Source organism: Capsicum annuum, chromosome 4, assembly GCF_002878395.1.
Source record: "Capsicum annuum cultivar UCD-10X-F1 chromosome 4, UCD10Xv1.1, whole genome shotgun sequence".
In the NCBI taxonomy this organism is placed as follows: domain Eukaryota; kingdom Viridiplantae; phylum Streptophyta; class Magnoliopsida; order Solanales; family Solanaceae; genus Capsicum; species Capsicum annuum.
Window position 1 is genome coordinate 42,631,744 of NC_061114.1, and position 16,885 is coordinate 42,648,628.

Below are 16,885 nucleotides of genomic sequence, written 5' to 3' on the forward strand. Positions count from 1 at the left end.
AATGGAAGGGGTCAACTTTGACCACAACAACACATTTGTATTTCTCCGAGGATAAAAAGATAATAAAATTGGGGTTTTATACCCTTTGAACCTCATCTTCTGCACTGAAAATGCATCCACGTTTAACAAAGGTAGCTTGGTGCAATGGAACTTCGTGAACATACGTCAGATATCCACCATCGTATATGACATCTTACTCTTCATGCAAGGAAAAAATAGTTATGTTAACTGCGCTGACGTGACACTAAAACTAATTACAACTCCCAACTAATCTTTCATTAGATGAGAGTTTAAATCCTGTGATACAACTTTCTCACAAAAAATGTTCACATTTTCTATTCATCGGCGTCTCTCCTGTCTGCTAAAACTTCTATCAAAATTCACTTTTCAAGAACCTGCCCCTAAAAGAGAAAAACAAATACACTTATTAACTAGGAAGTGAATTCCTTCATTCACCTTTTGTACCTAGAAATCTTGAAGGCATTTATGATGGTCTTCATGAGACCTTGAGTAACTCGTGGAATGCCTCTTGGGGTATATCGACGGATCCCACTCGCTTCATTCGCTTCTTCCCTTCTTTCTGCTTCTCCAACAACTTCCTCTTTCTTGTAACATCACCACCATAACACTTTGCCAGAACATTTTTTCTCATAGCAGAAAGCCTGAAACAAGATATATAAATCAAACAGCAACTACAACAGTTTATCTATGAAACTCTCGAGCCAAAGAAGTTTTAAAAATCTAAAAATGTATATATAGCATATCGAAGAAACAACATTGGGTGAACCACCCAATTTCTCCACCTGCAAACACAAAACGAGAATTGGGAAGGAGGGAGCTAAAGCACGAACATGTATTCCAAATTTCCCTGTCCCTACTACACTTGAAAATCTAAAGATTTAAAAAGGTTGTTGTCTACTACCAAAAAAGTGTTGCTTGCAGGCCCTGAAAGAGAAGGAAAAAAAATGACACTGGGAACAAGGTGGAATAAGATTGCCAGTTAAATCCCTAATCTAGTAAACAATCAGCAAAAACCAGTTATTCAACGGCATATTCTTACATCAATGGCGGTCACTCATTATGGGGAGGAAACCATAAATAATCACCATCGTTTTGTACAATAACAGACGTGTTATAGAGAAAAGCTGAAACAGTGACAACTGTATTCACAGGATAATCTAATAGTCCGCAGATGTATGATATAGATGGAGAAATTAAACTTACGTCTCCCTGGCGATGACCTTAGATCCAATAGCAGCTTGTATGATAATTTCGAACATCTGCCTGCTCAACTATCTGAATTAGAAACTGGAAGTCGCAATTAAAAAAAACAAAACACATAACAGGGTGAATAAGTAAACCTGTCTATAAACTTTTTAAGCTTCTCCACAAGTTCGCGGCCAACACGCAGAGCTTTTGATTTGTGTACAATGGTTGCCATGGCATCAACTGGTTGGCCATTGAGGAGAATATCTAGCTTCACCAAATCCGACGCCTGATATCTGTCCAAAACGAAAAAAAGAGGATGAAAGGAAAAGAGGACGAAGCAAAATTGGATCAGAAGCACTTGCAACTAGAAAAAATTGTTGCGGAAACTTTTTTGCTAAATGAATTAAAATTTTATGCGCTGATAGATGCTCCGGTGAGTCGATATATATTTGAACAATAAATTTCTGACTTGTGTTTGTATGTTCCTGAGAGAAATAAAGCAAGAAGAGGAGAGGAGCGAACTTACTCCGAGTCCTCATAATCAAAGGAAGCATATCCTGATGTTATACTCTTCAATTCATTGTAGAAGTCCACAACAATTTCCCTCAGAGGCATGCGATACTTCATGAAAGCCCGCTGGCTGGCAAGATGGAAAAAACTTGTATACGATCAATCTTGAAGTTCATAAGAGCTTGAGAAAAGATGAAAAGAAATTCCTCGTGAAAGTCAAAAAACAAAATTCCGTTTCGAACCAAGCATGCTTTTAGGAATGTGCAAAAATCGAACCGATAAAAATGTTATTGGGTTATTGGTATTGGGTTATTGGGTTAATGGTTTTTTATTGGTTTTATAAAAAAATTTATTGGGTAAAAGGTTCGGTTTCGGTTTTAGCTTATTGGGTTATCAGTTAAACCCTATTTATGTTATATATATATAAATATCTCTCACTATATATCTATATATATATAGATAGATATGTGTATGTATATATTATATGCACTACTTATTCACAATTCAGCGATTCACAAAGTATTAACCTATTCAGGGCAATAAAAGCACAATATAAAGCTCGGCTATTATCGTATTGAAAAGCTTGAAGCATTTATAGCTTCCAACAATTAGGATTTAATTTTTTTTCTAACTAACATTCAGTTCAAGTTTAAAGATTCTTGTAAACTAAAATGCATTGCATAGGATTTTGGCGGTAACTAAGATTTCGTTTTTTTATGTTAGTTGTTATTATTTCTATCTTATAAGTATTTTCTTATTGATTAAACCGAAAACCGAACCATTAAGGACCAAAAACCGATAAACCGAAACCGATAAGAAAACATCTTATTGGTTGGTTATTGGTTTTCCATATTTAAAAACCGAAAACCGATAAACCGAACCAATAACACATAAAACCGAACAGACCGATGCACACCCCTACATGCTTTGCTATATGAAGTATCTTTCCAGAAGATATTTGTCAAGATGATAAAGCTGCATCCACTAGTTTCACTTACAAATAAATGATTGAAACGAAAAGAACAAAGTTAAAAACAAAAACAGAAAATGGAATAGCTTTTATGTCACTGTGTTTGACATACTTAGGAGATCTTTCAAGAGCAGACAGCAAATCGGCACAAGAAGAGTTACCTATCAATGAATGAGTACTCCAGTTGCTCTCCGCGACGCTCAGCGCATAAAGTGATAACAGGCCCCACATAACTTTAAGCAGAAGTATGATGTGAGTAAAAATGTACATCCTTAACACCAAACATGCCCCAAGCAAAGAGATAAACCGCCACATATTGCTGAGAAAAACAACTAAAAGATTTAAGTTCACGGGAGCTTACTCACTAGGGATTATAATAGTAGCTATCACAGTAGGTTCCCGACAGGCCACAAGTTGATATTTGGGGTTTGAAGGCAAAGCAGCAGGATTCTGAACCTGTAATTTGCTAAAAGGACAGAACCAAGAAAAGGAGGAAACAGATGCAGATCAGTAAGGTTGATGAAAAGCGTTTAAAAAGGTAAAAGCATGCAGGTAACCATACCTTCCATTTGAGTACTCAAATATATATGGCACTGTGGGAACAGTGGAAATGACATGTGCTCCATGTTCCTGTCAGCCGTTATACTAAATAAGCAACTTCTGAAGAAAGATACAGCTCAATCTTCATTTGTTCCACAGAGAAAGAAACCAGATGAGGGAGGAATCAAGACTTCTTTCCTCTTCCTTTTTTTTTCTTTTTGTGCAAGTGTGTGCAGGTACGAGAGAGAGAGAGAGAGAGAGAGAGAGAGATTCCAACAAGAGAGACCAGCATCTGGAGCAGTACTTGCTAATGCAAGAGATATGCCGTCTTCCTTGTCTGGTATTCATCAATCCGGGTTTTAAGTGAAGGCAAATACATTTAATGACTTAATGAACGTGCCTGTTCAAGCCGCTGATGAAAAACATCCATGTGAAGTAAGCCCAAGAAACCACATCTGTTAGCAAGGGTTAAGAGACTGAATTAGGAACAAGAAACAAAGTTAAAATACAATGTCTTAAGAATTATGATTTCTCCATACCTGAAACCCAGACCTAGAGCTGTGCTGCTTTCTTTGGTTACAGAGACACTGGCATCATTACACGTCAATCTCTCTATGGCATGGTTAAGTGCTTCAAAATCAGATCCATCAGCTGGATATAGGCCAGAAAAGACCATATGTTTTGCTGGCTTGAAACCTCCATGTATCACCAAGGAAAATATTGTGATGAGTCAAGCTCTGCTAACAAGAATAAAAGAAAACACACCAATCTCATAATGAGATCTTTAGAGGCCATGATGACACTGTGCATAGCTAAACCTTTCAGGGTATGAAGCTAAAACTGTTGATTGGATGTAATGTCCGATCATAAGCTTTAACATCATGCAACTTTTGCTTTTGTTTCTGAAACATCAACCAAATCTCTTGTGAGGCATTTACTCTAGCCCATTTGGAAGATACGCCATAAGCTTCTTTCTAACAATTTTTCTTGGGCATGCAGGGGAGGTTGGTTGGGGAAAGGAACTCCGAGACATCATAATAAAATGGACATCTTGACTATGAAAGATATGTTCTCCACAGTCAACAAATTAGCAAGTTGCCGACCTTTTCTAAATATTCCAATTTTCATCTAAAATCTATGGCATAGACACAACAAATATACCTGGAAGGGGATGTATAACTGTTCGTGTATGATGTAGAGTGTCTCCAACACGAGCCTCTTTTGTTGAACGCATTCCGCTGACTATGTATCCAACTTGACCTGCTAAAAGGATTCCTGTTGTCACAAGTTCTGGGTGCATGATACCAACATCGGAAACTTCATAACTTTGGCCGGTCGCAGCAGAGCAAATCTTGTCACCCTTGTGCAGAGCACCATCAACAATAGCCACATGGCAGATAACTCCTTTGTACTCGTCATAATATGAATCCAGCAAAAGCATTCGAAGAGGTGAAGTACTTCTACCAGGGGGTGGAGGAATTCGGTCTATCACAGCAGGTAGAACCTGCTCTAGCCCATGACCAGTTTTTGCTGACGTCAATAGTGCATCGCTAGGATCAAGGTCAAACATGGATTTGAGCTGTGCTTTTACCCGATCTGGATCAGCAGTGGGCTGATCAATTTTGTTTATGACAGGAATTATGGCCAGGTTTGATTCAAACGCGAGGTAAAAATTAGCAACAGTCTGTGCCTGGACACCTTGGGCTGCATCTACAACCAAAAGGGCACCTTGACAAGCTGCCAAAGATCTGGACACTTCATAACTGAAATCCACATGCCCAGGTGTGTCAATAAGGTTTAACAAAAAATTTGTGTCACTGCCAAGGAACTTGTGACGATGGAACATAGTTGCTGTTTGGGCTTTAACAGTTATACCCCGTTCCCTCTCTACCTAAGAAATATTACAGATTTTTCACACATATATTAAACGGTATCAGGAGTTAATTGCGTATATATGAACAAAGAGCACAAGTAATTAGTTCTCTAATAATGACAAATGACACACAGTACTGATTTTGTTAGCTGCTCAGCTGGAGTGGGGTTTTGAGGGTGTGCATGGTCCTGCCAAGGAGGGGTCTTGAATCGATTTTTTGCGATTAGATGACGGTGGCTTTGGGGATTGGAACATTCTGTGGGTGTTAGGTGGAGAATATAATACTATTAGATTCATGGAGGAGAGAGTAGATTGTCGGGTGGTGTTCAGGGTAATGGAGGAATTCTTAGAGAATATTGATAATCATTTTCTTATTGATCTTCCTTTGATAGGTGCTAATTTCACTTGAGCAAGGTCGGAGGGTTCTACATCTTAGATCAAGAGTTGACTTGATGTCTACCACCAGGGAGGAGTTGACTCCGATGTAATACAAACCCCCTACTAAATTGACATCAGATCACTTACCTATCATGTTGGAGGGCGGAAGAGATACAAGCATAAGTGCATCTTTCAGATTTGAGAACATGTGGTTGCATACGGCGGACTTTGGTGACAGAGTGAACAATTGGTGGAATAGGTACGAAGTAGTGGAACCTAAGTTGCTCGGACTCGGGTGCATGTGTCCGATACAGGTGCGGATCTAGAGATCGAATCCTTCATGTCTGAATTTTCAAATTCAATGGTATGCATCTAAGCATGGATACAGGTGATTGGGTTCAGCTAAAAATAGAGTTATAAAGATGTGACTAAATTATGGTGGACTATATGGAAGGAAAGAAATGCACAAATTTGTGAGAGCAAGTCTGAATTTGTAATTATTATCAAGTACAAATGTATCTCCTCAATATTTTTTTTTGGTGTAACATGGCTATTGAAAATGATATAGAGGTCATGATAGATTTCTTGAGTTCATTGGACATCCAATGGTGATGTTGAACTGTAAATATCTTTAAAGCACCTTATGCCTTGCGGACTTTTTACTTTTTAGCACAAATATCTTTAATGATTAAAAAACATATGCCTAAATTATGATTTCACCCCAGGTTTTGTTTTGATTTTAGGAATCACAGTTTGTGCCTCAAATTTCTCAATCTATTTTGGTCAAAGTATACAAAATCGATTGACCATATCTAGTACTAATCCACATCCATGTAGTGTCAACACAGGTGCGGCACCAAAAATAAAGAGTCCGTGCAACTTATGTTGAAACTCCATCTTCTAGACTTATAGAAAAGTTACAAACAAAAGTTACGGTGTGGAATAAGGAATTGCCTGGACGGGGAAAGATAAAAATGAAGGAAATTGTGAATAAGGTTTAAGAGTTGGAGAGGGTGGAAGAGCGGGGGAAGTTGGTGGAGAATAGGGGTGGGCATGGAATGGTATATACCGATTACCAGACCGAAACCGAAATTTTTTATACCGCGGTATGGATGTTATAGTACTTGGTATGGTATTTGGTAGAAATTTTAAATTAGTTTGGTATTTGGTACGGTATTTGGTATTTATGCAATAAATATTGAAATACCGTATACCGCACCGAAGTTTTTAAATAACATATAAAACCCACATATATATTATATTTAAGATTATTAAATATATTTATATATCATCCATTAGCCAATTGAAAACAAAAGTAACTTTTATTAAGAAATAAATTTTTTGGGAAGCTTTGTTGTTGTTGTTATTATTTAGGAATACTATGCTTAAGTTTAGGTAATGTTGTTCAGAGTTTGCATCTCGCACTATTCAATCGTGATTGAAATGTTCATTTTGTGTAATTGATAAACAAAGATAGTTGTTAGCCTAATATGATTGAGACGTTTTTAAAATTTAAAGTTATAGGTTTTTTATATGAATATATGTAAGTAGAAATCAAATAAAGTATGGTTACCGAATTACCATACCGTAAAATACCGAAACCAAATTTAAAAATACCGAACCATACCGAACTAATTTGGTATGGTAATGGTATTTTTCTTTTAGATACCAAAAACCGAAGTTACCATACCGAAGTTTAAAATATCGTACCGTACCGTACTATGCCCACCCCTACATGACCCTTGATAGGAAGATATGGAGGATGCGAACCAGGGTAGAGGGTTGGGGTGAGAGGGCGTCAGTCGCAGTAGGGGGCGTTCCTTATTTGTGTCTGAAGTTTCTTGTTCGTGGGTAGGGTGTTGTCTATGGTTTTGAATATATAGTTTTAGTAGTATCTTGTGGCACTAGTATTATCTTGTGGCTAGCGGTAGTTTATTTTGCCTGTACAAGTTTATATGCATTTATGTTTTGTTGCTTATACTGTTATTGGTTCTAAGCCGGGGGTCTATCGAAAACAGTCTCTCTACTTTTCCTGAGGTAGTGGTATGGCCTGCGTACACTTTACCCTCCCCAGACCCCACTAGATGTGAATACACTGGGTATGTTGTTGTTGTTGTTGTTGTTGACTCTGCCTCCACCACTTTTAAATTTCACATAAAATGTAATCAGATTTTTCATCTTAAGAGAACCTTTGCTCCTGGTTTTCTTGATATCTATCTGTAGCGGGTTCCATTCTCCTCGCTTGCCTACTTCCATCAATTTGCATAAGTAATTCAAGAGTCTCTCTATGGCCTTTGTAATCAATTCCAAACATCTTGCTGAGTTTTAGCAAGTTTTGTTTAGCCCACGCAGTAGTTTCCAACTCCTCTATTAGTGCATAATTTTGTTCTATTTGCAGTTGTGTCACATCTTTCACTTCCTGAAATTCTCCATTAATTGTTGTGTCATTGTTAGAAACTTCTTGTTGTTCCTGATTTGGAACCTCCCCTGTGAATTTCCTTCCCCCTCGACATAATTCTCGCCTTTCTCTTTTTCCCTTGGTACGATTTGCCTGCCGCCTACTTCAGAAAAATTGATGGACTGGTCTAATGTCGATGTTGATGTTGAAGTGTTTGTCAATGACTGCTCTAAGAGTAAGAGATCCTTTTAATCACAATTGCGCTTCTCCACAATATTGTTATAAATTATTTGGGTTGGATCGAGCTCAATCTTCTTGTTGCAGTCAAAATAGCCCAAAGGATGAGGCATATTATTGAAACCTTGGAGGGATGCACCACACTGTGAGGGACCAGGTCCCTCAGAATCAGTCACAGGCAAAAGCACAGTAAACCAACCAGGAACACAAAGCAGTGCAGGAAATGTAAAAGACACAATATTTAACGTCGAAACCCCCTTGCTCAAAGGAGGAAAAACGATGGCTTGCCCTCACAAGAACCCAAAACTTCACTATAATCAAACTCCTGATTACAGTCTTCAATGAACCTAACTCTAGGTTCCTCCTGCTTGTAATAACTCTACTACAAGCCTACTTGAGCAACTCTGCTAAGAACACACTTCGATATTGATTAACTCTAACCAACATCAACCTTAGGAACTCTACCTAAGTTCTCTTAAAGCAAAAGTAAAACAGCATTACCCTTATAGCTTGAGAAATTCAATTACAATTCAGGACTCACTCAAGAACACACTCTTTTGTGCATAAAAGAAATAAGAACCAGAGCTATACTTGAGCAACTAGATTGAGTTTTTGCGTTTCTCAATTTTCACTCTTTAATTCTGAATTTTGCAAAAACCACTCAATGAAGAGGCATCCTTTTCCTTTTATAGATGAGTGATGATTAGGGTTGAAATATAATTGAATCAGGTGTCCTAAATAGTACAAGCAGCACCTGCATAGTTTGTTACACAAGAAGACAAAACTGTGCAGATGCGTGCCAGCTGTACTGTTGCATTGAACATCTAGGGACCAAGGACCTAGTCCCTTATAGTCATCTGCTCATCATCAAAACAAGATACAACACATATCGACCAAAGCAAAACCCTTTTCTTCACATAACCCACGTGGATTTTAAAATTTGAAATTGTTGGCCCCACGTGTCCCTGTACTCTCCCATCTACAACTGTCAAACATCCCAGAGTCTATAACATCGTAGAGCTCTATGGACTGCTGGACAATGCAATTGTTTATACCTTTGGGTTCTCCATCACCAGTCGCTGAAATATCCATGGGAATTCTTTCAAAAGTAGGTTCTCTCCACCCATATCAGAATGAAGAATTCAGACCCTCTTTTGTGAGAGTAACTTCCCTTAGGATATTTTGACCATCCCCCATTACTTCAATTCACGCCCTCTTTAGATGATTCTTCAATTCATCTTCCTCTATTGCTTTCCACCCACCACAAAGATCCCCAATTTGTCGGAATATTTCTTGTGACCACAAGTGAAGAGGAAGCTCAATCGCTCTAATCCATGTTGTTTTGCACTTTTGCACGGCCGGAGTACACCCAACAACAGGGTTCCACCATTCAACCTAACCCTAGATTTCTTCCAGGTCCACAAACCTTGAAGAACTTGTTCAGTCATATTCCTGTTGGGGAATTCAAAGAGAAATGAGCTTCCTGCCATTTTATACATATTTATCATAAATACTTTCTTCCAAGTTGTAGAGGCCCATTTTCTGACCTCAGAAAGAGTAGGCAGCTCAAGGGTAAAATCGCTAAATTTCCAATGACGCATCTTTTGAGTAAACCTCTGCTATAATCAGATGAAGCATAGGTGAAGCCTTTTTGTCTTCTACTCTCAAGGATATTTAGTTTCCATTTACTATCTTCAGCTACATTAGCATAGGGATATCTAGTATCAGCCATTCTGTGGAGAACTTTGAAGGTTTTTGGCTGGTTGTAATTAATGAAATTACCTATCTTGAATGCAATGTCTCTCCAACCAACATTAAAGGCTTCTGGTAGAATAACTACTACTCTGCATCTTTAAGGGACAAGATGCTCATAAATCTTGAGCATTAAACTTTCTCGTACCAAAATATTCTGCCAATTAATCCTTCATTCTCCATCTCCTCACAACATTCTTATTGTTGTTTGAGGCTTCTCTCAAGACGAAACAAATCCACTCCATCGCCTTTTTGTTGAGAGTTATTCTTCTCATCATTTTTCTTTCCACCCAGTCAAACCACACCTGCTCATCAGCTAACCATTTGGTAATGTCGAAAGACTTGAAACCAGCATTGAAGAAAATCATGTTATCCCCATGTCTGTATAGAAGCTGTTGTAGAGATAGGAAAGAAAGTTATCGCTAAAGGAGATAGCTGAGAGAGATGAGGAGGAGGTTGGTAGTTCCTAGGTAACCTACCGAAAAGAGGGTTCTCTCTCCTAGAAAGTAGGAGAGAGTTTTTAGAGAATGTGCCTGAGAGCATTTTTGCTTTAATTGAATACTCCAACCTACCAAAAAATAGGTTCATAGCCCCTCAATTGAACTTATCTCCTTCTTTATACCGCTACCTAGGCAACATCCCCAACCTCTTTCACAAACAGAGGATGAAAGACAAATACCCACAACTGTCCTTTCCCAAGGAATACGACAACAAACTCCTAGGAGTGTGTATTTTTTAATTCTTTTACTTATTTTTTTAATTAAGATGTGAAATTGTCATAAGCCTCGTACAAAAATAGGACTACCTTCATTCCAAGCCAAATATGTAAGTAGACTTTCACCTCCACCTAAAGCTAATAAGCAAATGCAAATGTATTACAACAGCTACCCATAATTCCCAAATTTTGAGCTCAAAATTATCGGACTAGTACAAATGTTACAACTTCTGGACCCAGTAAAATGATCAAAGATTATCGTGAAATAGTTTACATGTTTGTCGTTAAAGGCTGTCTGATTATGAGATGCATTTTTTACCAAGCAAATGGAAAAGTTTTAAATACACTAACATAACAGACACAATCAAAAGTTTACAAAAATCTGATTTAACCCAAAAATCTTGATAAAAGTATCTCACTACTAAAAATTAATGAAGACACAATTAAGTAACAAAAGTGTTAAGTTTTTATATCCACACATTTCTACCCACAAAAAAAGAATATGAAAAAGTATTAAGCACGCCGATGTGAGGGAGTTTCGAAGACATAATTAAGTTAAATAAAGGTGCTATTAGTAAGAGCTTAAACGTTTACAAGAGATGGTCACACACTTCAATAAGTAGCCTTTGAATGACTCGACCTCAAGCTAGAAAGATAAATTTTCCAAAGGAAGTACTCCATGTTCCAATTTATGTGGCAATATGTCCTTTCTAGCCCCATTCCAAAAAGAATGACTTTTTCTAAGTTTAGTTAGAGTTTTAACTGAAGCCGTAGGTTGGAGACGAGACCTTGGATTCTAAAGGGTTCAGGTTGAGCAAGACCAAGACAGAATACTTCGACTACAAGTTCAATGACATGACAGTATGAGACTTTTGTCGTAGTGAGGCTTAATACACATGACCGCCAAAAGAGAGGAAGTTTCAAGTATCTTGGATCTATTATCCAAGGATGGATAAATGCAGGTTTGCATCTAGAGTATTGTGTGATAAGAAAGTGCCACCAAAACATAAAGGTAAGTTCTCCAGCGTGGTGGTTAGATCGACTTTGTTGTACAAACAGAATTTCAGCCAATCAAGAACTCTCACTTTTAGAAGATGAAAGTTGCGAAAATGAGGATGTTGCAATGGATATGTTGGCATACTAGGAGAGATAGGATTTGAAATGAATGTTTGAAACAAGGTAGGAGTGGCTTTGGTGGAGGACAAGATGCAAAAAATGAAGCTGAGATTATTCAGGCATCTAAAGAGGAGATCCATGGATACCTAGTGCGGAGGTGTGAGAGGCTGGTTATGGATGGTTTCAAGAAAGATAAAGGCAGCTCGAACATGTATTGTGGAGAAGTTATTAGACAGATCATGGCACAGTTTCAGCTTACCGAGGACATGACCTTAGATAGGAGGAAGTGGAGGACACAGATCACGGTAGAAAGTTAGCAGGTAGCAGTGTGTTGTCTGGTTGTCCGTTTATATTATTAGTCTTAGTATTACTCTTGAAGTTCATTTTCCTTCGATTTCTGTTACTACTTGTTGCTTCTTGCACCACGATTATCGTATTGTTTTGTTGTAGTTTCTGTTCAATTACTATCTTTTGTTTTTGCTATTTTCTGTTGTTTATTGTAGTTCTATTACTTCTTTGTCGGACTCTTTAGACAACTTCTCCTTAAACCGAGGGTCTATTGGAAACAACCTCTCAATTTCTGATATAGAGGTAAGGTCTGCATACACCCTACCCTTCCTAAACCCATACATCGGGTATGTTATTATTGAAGTAACAATTTTAACTTAAAATTCTCATAACGTTATGAGTTTTTGTTTTTGTTTTATAATCATGGTGCCTGATCCAACTTATGCACATCTCAACTAATTCTACAAGATACCTGCAAGGCTGCAATCTTCCACCACAACAGGTACCAAATAACTATGTTCGTCAAGGATAGGACGGACAGAAAAAAATCACCTAATATTTTTGTGTCAGTTGGGATTTGAACCTGAGACCTCATAGTTCTCAACCACTTCATTAACCAGAGTCCACAAGGCCACACCCTTGGGTGCATTATGAAATATTTCAAACTGCATGTTCCAAGAATCTTATATTATAGTTACACAAATGTTATGCATATTTATGATCCGTCATCATTACTTTCTTAACCTCCATGTTTATTCAAACTTCATATATATTGGAGTGAAAAAATTTGAAGAAACATGGGTGGCTCCAGTTAAGAAAATTAAATAAAAGTAAGTAACGTCAAACTTATGGACCATTTTAACCGTTCTTACAACATGAATGAAGCACTAAAAGGGAATTTACCTGCAATTTATCCAAGTACTGAGGCTGACCATGTCCTTTCCTAATGGTTCCAGTAAGTTCCAGAAGGCGGTCAGCTAAGGTGGATTTTCCATGATCAACATGAGCAATAATAGAAAAGTTTCGAATGTTATCAGAAGGGTACTGATTCAAATCTATAGTTGATCCTTCTTTATTGTTTTGGCGGGGACGAGAGCAGAATGAAGCATTTTGACTATAAGGGAGAAGAGATGAAAGGGGTCGAGTAGTAGCTATAGGATGAGAAATGGAAGTAGAAATTGAAGAAAACAGAGATAATTTGGATCTGAGAGCTCTCCTGAAACTACTCATTTCCCGGGAGTTGTGCTGGGAGAACCGCAAAGGTGAGGTTTTCACATTAGGGCTTTGCGTTTCACTTGCTCCATTAGAGACTAATAAAAATTAAGAGTATATTTTTTCTTAATTACTCCTACTATTATAGCAATATTTTTCTACTCTTTTCGTCCATCTTTACTTATTCGCTTTTCTATTTTAGGATTTGAAACAATAATTATCTAATTTATAAAACAAATGGATAATTTACCTATTTCTACCCATTTTACTCGTAACAGTAATTACTATTCATTATCTAATACATTTTTTCAAAGCATTAAATTTATTATATTCAAAGAATAATATGATAAAATTACACCTATCATTTACTACTTCTTAATTTTTGTGCCAATAGAAAAATGAATAAATAAAGATGGACGGAGAAAATATATTATAGAAGAGAAAGTTTTGACATGTTAGCTTGATGTCATAAGAAATTTAGATAAAGGGTATGTTAGTCATTCTAACGCATAAGCCAATAATGTATTCCTCAAGTTATACACGTATAGCAATTACAAAACACGTATTTATCTCTCTTTCAACATTGTCAATCCCCTTTCTACTAAAATATGGTCATTCTAACCTTTCTTCTCTGTTAAACAAGCAAATTAAGATGTATGTGATTTCTTTGCTAGGCTTGAGTATGTTTTCTTGTCCAATTATTTCACATTATACAACTTTTAGTTTTTGATTATCACACCTGTGATTTATGGTTTATATTTTTGGGATTTTCTATTCCAATAAAAGAAGAATGAAAATTTCTTACTTGGGATGTTCTGACTCTAATAAAAGAAGAAGACTTAATTTGATTAGATAGCTTACTTGGGTTTTCAATCTACCTATGATTTTAATAGAAAAAAGAAGAATCTTTGTCACGACTTGATTTCTCAGGTCATGATTGCATCTACTTTAATCTACTAATAGGTAAGCCAAATCATAGTTTGGAACGACAAATAATGGACTAACAAACGAAAGAAAAAGGGAAAAAGAGAATGTAATCAACATTAACAAATAATAAGAGAAAGTAAAAGAAATATACATACATGATATACTACACAAAAGAGGGAAGAGGATAAAATATACAAAAAGAGAATCTCTTCAAAAACCTAGTAAGGTCAGTACAAGAGCCATTAGTAATCTCTTGTCACGACTCGATTTATGAATCATAATGACACCTACTAAGTCCTAACGGTAGGTAATCCAAACCATAACCTGGAGCTAACGCAATGGGTTAATTCGATAGAAAATGCTCACCAAAGGCAAAAATCAAGAACACAATTCATAAATAAGCAAAATATTCTAAATAGATAAAACAGATAATACAAGATACCATCCCACGACCTGGTAGTGCCAGTATAATAGCATCTAATAATAATAATAATACAACTCAAATATTTAAGATAGTCAATACATCTGTCTCGACTCAAAAGACCGAATATAAAAGATGGAGGAAAATAGGTGATTCAGACTCCAAGAGGTCACCCTATCTCCGAAAATCAATCACCATGCGAACGTCGATCAATGGCTATAACTAATACTCGGATCTTTACCAAAAAGGTACAGAAGTGTAGTATAAATACCAAAACAACGAGTACTCACTAGGCATCATCGGCTGACTGAGCTAAATCATGGTATAAGTATGATAAAATGCAAGATAACATAACTAAGTCAAGGTATAAAAACGAACCTGAATCATCTCCAACATCAATGTGCATAATAAGTAATTAAACTGGATTAACAATATAACGTAAGGCTCAACATATGCCAATCATAACTCGAACATAATGAATAAACAACTCGAAATAATAACGTATCATAAAGTATCAACACAAGCAAACATAATTAAAAAATTGGCTTTCATATACCAATTGGTAAGGAAAAGTAATAACCCATCACAGACTCCCTACGCCTGGAGGGTACACTAAAAGGTAGAATAAAGTAATCAATCAACATTATAACTAACCTTCATTGTCATTTAACCATCAATCCACAATTATAATCATTCGGTCAGTTACCAATATTTCATATTTTACCAATATTTGACAAGTGGCCACATTTCATAATACTATCATTATTTAACAACCTTATCATCGTTACTCACTAATCACCATTATTTAGCTAACCATCTCTCATTAACTAATTCATTTGATTACTAGTCAGCATAAATCTCTAGTCATCATTTAATAACTATTCACCACATATTCACTAGTCATTAGTTATCAACTAGCCAATATTTATTAACTAATCATCCTTTGTCAATTAATCCTCATTTATCAACTAGTCATGATTAGTCACTTAACAATATCCACCACTAATCCTTATTCATCACTAATTATCAACTATACAGCTTTATAATTATTTATCACTAATTAATAATTATTACTAATCCTCGCAAGTCCACTAATTATCATATTTATGACATTCGGGCTATATCTGACATGCCTAATATCGGCATCATACCCAACTTGCATATGCATAGAACTATATAATAGCCATACATAAGGCATGGCTGAACTCGAACCAGTAGAAGTATACATAGACACGTCAATATAATCATCCTCCGGCCTTTTCGGGTATTAATATATCATCATAATATCCTCCGACCTTGTCAGGTATCAATACATTGTAATAATCATCCTCCGGCCTTACCGGGTATCAATATTTCATTATAATCATCCTCTGGATATATCATCATAATTATCCTCCAACCTTGTCGGATATCAATATATCATCATAATATCCTTCGTCCTTGCCGGTATAATCAATATCAACATCATTTTTTAAAATTTAATCGGGTATATAATCAATGTCATAAGTGTCCATAAAGTCAAGCATCAAGATTTCTAGTATAATTAATAGCATAATTTCTCATATAATCAATACTCATATCTTCTAGCACAAATAATAACACAATTTCTAACGTCAACAATAAGGATGTTTTCTAACATGACTACTAGCATAATTGTTTAACATGATCATAATCATAAGCAATATCATGAGCAACGTCTTATCAATAGTATATTCAATGGCTTATCATTAGCATAAAAGGTAGTTTATCAATAGGTTGAGCAATATCTAATTCATGGCATGATCTATAGCTTATTCATAGCATAGTCAATAATATAATCTATTGCTTAGACAATATTATAGTCAACGGCTCATGCAACGGTATATTTGGTAGCCTAATCAATAGCAAAAACAATAGCATAATCAATAGCTCATCATAAGCTTAACTAATAAATCATAAATATGGAAGAATCGTTTAAGCATTACCTCCAACGTCATTCATCATAACCAACAAGTACCAAAGTTCCTCAATATTGCCTAAAAATGGGGCATTCTCTAGGCATTTAATAAATGTATAAGGGTTTCAAAATAACTATTCATCAATCTTGGCTTAAGGTGGGTCAAGAGCCCACTTCTAAATCCCCGAAATATATTCTAAGTCAAATTCTACCCGGACTAGGTTAAGGTATCTAAATCCACTCTTAGATGTATAGCAACACATAACTAGTCCTAAGGTAAAAATTCCTCTCAAGCACTTTAACTAATTCAAATGGAAACTATGGTAACCTCCATTAGTGTAAGCAATTGAGGCCAATTTACCCTAAGCATGAGTAACTAAAGCATTTTTACCTAACTTGAGTA

General features: G+C 36.4%; 1 protein-coding gene across 2 annotated transcripts; it reads right to left on the bottom strand.

The window, feature by feature from the left end:
- Positions 1-251: 251 nt before the first annotated feature.
- Positions 252-13,322, bottom strand: LOC107867895 (translation factor GUF1 homolog, mitochondrial). 2 transcript variants are annotated; one of them, XM_016714366.2, is made up of 11 exons: positions 12,890-13,322; positions 4,391-5,120; positions 3,769-3,925; positions 3,630-3,684; positions 3,252-3,319; positions 3,051-3,155; positions 2,851-2,922; positions 1,736-1,849; positions 1,362-1,502; positions 1,225-1,284; positions 252-662 (listed from the first exon to the last, which is right to left on the bottom strand). In XM_016714366.2, exons 1-11 carry the CDS (start codon positions 13,214-13,216, stop codon positions 497-499), a joined length of 1,995 nt encoding a protein of 664 aa, XP_016569852.1. In that variant the 5' UTR covers positions 13,217-13,322; the 3' UTR covers positions 252-496. The 2 variants fall into 2 exon arrangements, with proteins under 2 accessions (XP_016569852.1, XP_016569853.1); XM_016714367.2 differs by having other exon boundaries at positions 1,225-1,280; positions 12,890-13,314.
- Between the last annotated feature and the right edge of the window lie 3,563 nt (positions 13,323-16,885).